Here is a 6,841-nt window from a genome sequence, read left to right as displayed (position 1 = left end):
AATATGGAGATATCAGACTAAAAAAGTCAAATTCTAAATCATAGCACAATCGTGTGTGCGTGTGGACAGTCTTTCTAGAAAACTTTACTTTGGTAAAGTGAAGAAGAATAAAGTCTTATGTGAGAGTTATAAGTGTGTTTTAAAATTGGCATTTGCTTAATATTGTTATTTTCTTCGGTATCTGAGCCAATCCTGGCTTGATTTCAAAGCCCAAACCCTCCTTTAAATCGCCAGGGCTTATAGAATTGAGCTAGACACAATTGGAGAAGAAGCCAGTCAGAAGCCAAAACGTGTGTGAAACTCAACTGGAAAGAGTCCCCCCACCCCCACGCACAGACCCTCAAAACTTTCCTCAAACAGAAAGTAAGGATTTGAGGTGAACGCAGGACATTCTGTGATATCTTTAACATTTCTCTCAGACGAGCCATGCCCAATTGAGTACAAAAACAGCATGCCATTGGAGCGTACAAATCATAAATATTTCCTAACTATAGCATTTTTAAATGAAATGATGTGTGTGGTGTTTTTGCGGTGCAATATGGCCAACCGCCATCTTGCATGTCTCACAAGGCTTGTGGCTGCTGTGAAATGGCATTAGGTGGATTTATTTCTAATAAATAAAGAATTTTGTTCATGGATACTTTGTTGTTCTGGCATCAATTTAAATATAACATGTAAAAGTTAAAGGAGGAATTTGAAATAATACAATCTGTACTATGTACTCTTAGTTTGACCTTACTCCACTTTAGTATGGAAACAGATCATGTTGTCATTATTGACCTTTCAAGTAAGAATTTTTTTGGTCATTCCATCAACTCACATGTTTCTATCGAACAAACACTCAATAGTAATGGCTGAGAGTCCGTATGGGTGTAATTGTTTTGTTTTATTTTCAAGAATTCAATTGCCGTGAACCACAGTATAAATACGAAATAAATACATTTTGGTTGTTTCTGAAGGTGGGAATATACTTAGTTTTCTTAGAATATAACATTGATAATATACACTACCATCCAATAAGTATAATGCATTTACATCCCCCCCTATAATGTAAATTAATTTAGAATATCAAACAGTAAACAGCATTCATAATAGAATTTCAAAAGGTAAATATAAAGGGTTGTACAATGTTACAGTATTCTTTAAATTGTATAATTCGGACAAAATATCTTATGTCCGATTGCATAACATTATGTTTGATGGTGTATTACCTTTTAAATACAGGTGTGTTCTCCGTTTTACCTGAGAAATACTATCTTTGGTTAAAACATTATATAAAGGTATGTTGTGCTAATACTAGCTTGCTGGAGTGACAGTACATAATCTCAAATGTATGCAATTTCAATTCTGTCTCCCAAAAACACCTCAACATAACAATGTTTAATGTTTGACTCTAGCTGAGGTGATTTGTGTTAGCTTGCATTCTTTTTCTCCAGTTAACACTATCAGGGCATCGTTTTTAAAAAGGTTTATTATGTGTTACTTATTGTCACAAACAAATGGCAAAGATTAACCAATACAGAACAACCAGATTTAAAACCAAACCCTCCAAAAACCTTTCATTGTAAATCTGGATTATTTATGGTATATTATTGATTAAAATCAGTATGTTTAGTGTTTTAATATATATCTTTGTCATTTAAATGTCTAAACCGAACACGAATATAAAAGCAATATGCGCCATATAGGGCATAACATATGGCACAGTTTTAGCTGATCTGGACACTGTACTGCTAGTTTCAGCTGATATCGAAACTGTACTGGGGATTTCTTCTGATCTGGAACCTGAACTGCTAGATTCATCTGATCCGGTGGTCTTTGTGTTAGTCATGGGAGTTGTGGTGCGAGAACTGATGGTAGTCATGGGAGCTTTGGTAGGAGGTCTGGTTGTAGTCATGGGAGTTGTGTTGGGATGAACAATGGTAGTCATTGGAGTTGTGGTGGGAGGACTAATGGTAGTCTTGGCAGTTGTGATGGGCGGACTGGTGGTGGTCGTGACAGTTGTTTCGGGCGGACTGGTGGTAGTCATGGGAGCTGTGGTGGGCGGACTGGTGGTGGTCATGACAGTTGTTTTGGGCGGACTGGTGGTGGTCATGACAGTTGTTTTGGGCGGACTGGTGGTAGTCATGGGAGTTGTGTTGGGGGGACTGGTGGTAGGCATGGTAGTGCTAGAGGAGGGAATGGTGCTAGTCATGGAAGTTGTGCTGGGGGGACTGGATGCAGTCATGGCAATTGTAGTGGGGGGACTGGATGTATTCATTGGAGTTGTGGTGGCGGGACTGGTTGTAGTCATGGTAATTGTGGTGGGCGGATTGGTTGTAGTCATGGAGGTTTTAGTGGCAGAACTGGCTGTAGCAATGGGAGTTATGGTGGGGGGACTAGTGGTAGCAATGGCAGTTGTGATGGGGGGACTAATAGTCATTGGAGTTGTGGTGGGAAGACTGGTGGTAGTCATGATAGTTGTGGTGTGTGTCCTGGTTGTAGTCATGGGGGGTTTAGTGGGAGGACTGGCTGTAGCAATGGGAGTTGTGGTGGGGGGACTAATAGTAGTCATGGGAGTTGTGGTGGGAGGACTGGTTGTATTCATTAGAGTTATGGTGGGGGGACTGGTTGTAGTTATGGAAGTTGTGGTGGGAGGACTGGTGGTAGTCCTGGGATTTGCGGTGGGGGGACTCGTTGAAGTCATGGGAGTTGTGGTGGGCGGACTGGTGGTAGTTATGGAAGTTGTGGTCGGAGGACTGGTGGTAGTCGTTGGAGTTTTAGTATGATAATAAGGGTTTACGGGATAGTCACAAGCCTTTTTGGAATGATTATACACCAAATTTGCTGGGCAATTTTGGAGGTAGACGTTTCCCCAATCACAGTTGAAAAACGTATGTGGATCTGCAGGGTTGGGGTATGGCCCATTTTGTCCTCCATAACAGGGGTTTTTATTAGAGGTACTGCTGGTTGTAGTTGTCTTGGTAGGGGGACTGGTGGTAGTCGTGGGAGTTGTAGTAGGAGGTTGTGTATAATAAGGGTGTACGGAATAGTCACAAGCCTTTTTGGAATGATTATACACCAAATTTGCTGGGCAATTTTGGAGGTAGACGTTTCCCCAAACACAGTTGAAAAACGTATGTGGATCTGCAGGGTTGGGGTATGGCCCATTTTGTCCTCCATAACAGGGGTTTTTATTTGAGGTACTGCTGGTTGTGGTTGTCTTGTTAGGAGGACTGGTGGTAGTGGTGGGAGTTGTAGTAGTATGTCTTCCATAAGGGTTTGTGGGATAGTCACAAGCCTTTATGGCATGATTATACACCAAATTGGCTGGGCATTTTTGGAGGTAGACATTTCCCCAATTACAGTTGAAAAACGTATGTGGATCTGCAGGGTTGGGATATGGCCCATTTTGTCCTCCATAACAGGGGTTTTTATTAGAGGTACTGCTGGTTGTAGTTGTCTTGGTAGGGGGACTGGTGGTAGTCGTGGGAGTTGTAGTATGAGGTTGTGTATAATAAGGGTGTACGGGATAGTCACAAGCCTTTTTGGAATGATTATACACCAAATTTGCTGGGCAATTTTGGAGGTAGACGTTTCCCCAATAACAGTTGAAAAACGTATGTGGATCTGCAGGGTTGGGGTATGGCCCATTTTGTCCTCCATAACAGGGGTTTTTATTAGAGGTACTGCTGGTTGTAGTTGTCTTGGTAGGGGGACTGGTGGTAGTGGTGGGAGTTGTAGTAGTATGTCTTCCATAAGGGTTTGTGGGATAGTCACAAGCCTTTATGGCATGATTATACACCAAATTGGCTGGGCAATTTTGGAGGTAGACGTTTCCCCAATCACAGTTGAAAAATGTATGTGGATCTGCAGGGTTAGGGTATGGCCCATTTTGTCCTCCATAACAGGGGTTTTTATTTGAGGTACTGCTGGTTGTGGTTGTCTTGTTAGGAGGACTGGTGGTAGTGGTGGGAGTTGTAGTAGTATGTCTTCCATAAGGGTTTGTGGGATAGTCACAAGCCTTTATGGCATGATTATACACCAAATTGGCTGGGCATTTTTGGAGGTAGACGTTTCCCCAATCACAGTTGAAAAACGTATGTGGATCTGCAGGGTTGGGGTATGGCCCATTTTGTCCTCCATAACAGGGGTTTCCAGCTGTTGTTTTGTAAACTGGAAGATGTCTCGCAAGGCCAGGTAAACCTAAAATATTTTTTCAGATATGTATTAATTAAAGAGCACATATTCACACTGAACAAAATACAATCTATACATAAAAGGGGATTAGATTAAAGAAGCCTCACCCAAGCTGGCGATGATCAAACAGAAACCTAGAAAGTGAAACACAAAATAGGAATTTGAAAACACAATTTCAAGCAAGTTTTCTTCTATTTATTCAAATAACCTACAAGGTATTTTAGAGTAACCGCAACAAAGACCCAACTACAACGTGTCGCAATTCATTACATCGTTTAAGAAGCTGACACCCGTAATATATGAAATGTATTCATAAAGATAGGATATATGTTTTGATTTGCTCTCTACACTAAATGGGTTAAAGCTGACAGAATGAGGGTACATTTTTTTCACACCTGCCATAAGAATACATCCGTAACATATCTTTTTAATTATTGACATAGAATTATAGCCAGATCTATTGTACCCTAAATGAAGCAGTGCAATTGTAAATCAGTTCAGTTGCAGTTTTGGCTTCTCTTGCAGTTTTCATTTGGATTACATATAGCCTGACTTATGACTTAAACTTCTTCCTAATTGGTTAATATTAATTTACCATATCCGTAAAAGCTTGGATCGATAAGGATACATTGCTTTGATTACGAGTTGAGATCTCGTCTCTAATATAACTTGTCTTAGGTGAGATGTTCGGGATAAGTAACCATGGTAACAATACAACTTCCATCATATAACTGAAAACCCAGGTTTACCAATAAGGTAATTTGCAATGCCCAAACATCTTTTTTATTTTATTCCTCTTCAGCTTAGTCTATCCAAACTTAAACAGCAAATAAAAGAACACAGATATTATCTTTCCTCTACTTTTCTGCAGTATTTGTTTGTATATGTGCAGATTATTATAATGATACTCTCCGAGATTTCTATAGCCACTAAATTACATTGGAGTTGAATGGTATTTTGTTCAACAATATAAAAATGAGTTATCTATATTCCCGGACAATCAACACTGTGTCTGTTTTGTGGATCATGAGTATAGAGTGAATAATTAACTCAAACTAAGAAAACTAGCAAAAATTAAATTCAATGTAATCTCTTATCAAATTATCCACTAAGTAATTAGATTTGTGCAAGTTCCGGAAAAGGAGCTGTTTAATTTTCTGTTGGGCTTCAACATTTATGTTTATGTTTATAATTTACTTGATCAGCATGCCTTACCTGCAGTTATAGTGAGCTTGCCCATTTTGGCACTGTGTGGTTAAGCTGAAAGAGAAGCATCTGATTAATATGCAGGAGAATCATTCTTGCTCACTGGCCACTGTGGCTAGTGGTTTTCCAAAGATACCAGCCACAATTTCTGTTGTTGAGAAAATAAGTCTAATTTGATTACGTTTGACTACTGTCTGCTACAATTTACTTGAAAAACCAGATTTACAATCCTTTCAAATGTAGATAACCATTGTAAACACCCAAATCAAGATTATATGAAATGTATATGTACAGTCCAAATATGCAGCTCTTGAAGTTTGTAAAGCTCCTTTTGTATAAAAACATATGCAACTGATTAAGACAAAGACAAAAAGAGTAGCTCATTGAATATAACTGGGGCAGTCGGTACTTTGTTGTCTGTTTAGTCGCAATGCTTTTGACATGACCAACAGAAATCGCATTGTCCATTATTGTTTCCACTGTCAAGTTACTTTTTCCCAACTACAAAAGAGACCTCCTTAATTTTTTTACTCCTCTACGTCCTACAATCAGGGCATTACATTATTTTCATGGCTTGATCATAAACCAGCCGTTCTCAACTGGACGTTCACTTTTTGCTGAACAGTCTTCTTTTTCATTGCGTGTCTCAGGGTCAATGCATGAGGATTGAGAACGCACTCGGTACTCGGTTTACATGAACCACCGCTGCCACCAATGTGACCGAGTGTTCTGGGCTCGTAAACTCATGACACAATACTAACCACATTAATAACCGCCTTCACCCCTCAACCATCCTTTTGCCTCTACGGCAACACTGAGGGGCCCTGCTATCTCTATCTATAAAAATTCCATCCACTAAAGTGGCTAGAAAGAGCGAGTGCTTTACCCGCCACAGCCGAATTCTACTCGCATTTGGTGGGTGGGCGGGTGCTAATGTCAATCCCTGAGCGGTTTGAATGTTAACACATCTATTCTTATTGATTCATTGTTCCGACAACAAGCCTGAGAACCTCACAGCTTAATACACAAACTCTCTGGATTTTCTTTCAAAGTAAGACATTTTCATATTCTGTGGTGTATCCCTCAATGCCACTAAACACAGTATGCGGTTTTACAAATTCAATTAAAAGTGGTTGGTTATGATCAAAGTAAAAGGTATACTTACAAGTGGTGAAAGAAGCATACACTGTCTCTGCCATGACTAGCGACTGACAGTAGTGCTTAACACTTGAAGCCTTGCTTAAATGGAGCTCACTGGGCGTGACTTGTTTTCACAGTGTTCCAAATTAAAATTGTCAACATATTTGATTATAAGGAAATTGGCTCAGGTAGCTCTCAGGGTCAGCAGGGGTGGTTTGGACTTTGATAAGGATACCTCCCAGATACCTACCTTTTGAACCTTAAAAGTAAGGCATCTTTATGAGATGTCAAACCCATTCAGAGCCAATTTCCTCAT

At 39.8% G+C, this 6,841-nt stretch overlaps 1 protein-coding gene across 2 annotated transcripts; it reads right to left on the bottom strand.

Moving 5' to 3' along the window:
- Positions 1–867: 867 nt before the first annotated feature.
- Positions 868–6,640, bottom strand: LOC120814084 (uncharacterized). 2 transcript variants are annotated; one of them, XM_078087560.1, is made up of 5 exons: positions 6,551–6,640; positions 5,395–5,439; positions 4,287–4,313; positions 1,877–4,185; positions 868–1,843 (listed from the first exon to the last, which is right to left on the bottom strand). In XM_078087560.1, exons 2-5 carry the CDS (start codon positions 5,417–5,419, stop codon positions 1,640–1,642), a joined length of 2,565 nt encoding a protein of 854 aa, XP_077943686.1. In that variant the 5' UTR covers positions 5,420–5,439; positions 6,551–6,640; the 3' UTR covers positions 868–1,639. The 2 variants fall into 2 exon arrangements, with proteins under 2 accessions (XP_077943686.1, XP_077943680.1); XM_078087554.1 differs by having other exon boundaries at positions 868–4,185.
- Between the last annotated feature and the right edge of the window lie 201 nt (positions 6,641–6,841).

The sequence above is a fragment of the Gasterosteus aculeatus genome, chromosome 2 (genome assembly GCF_964276395.1).
Source record: "Gasterosteus aculeatus chromosome 2, fGasAcu3.hap1.1, whole genome shotgun sequence".
Taxonomy (NCBI): domain Eukaryota; kingdom Metazoa; phylum Chordata; class Actinopteri; order Perciformes; family Gasterosteidae; genus Gasterosteus; species Gasterosteus aculeatus.
This window is presented reverse-complemented; position numbering and strand designations above follow the sequence as displayed.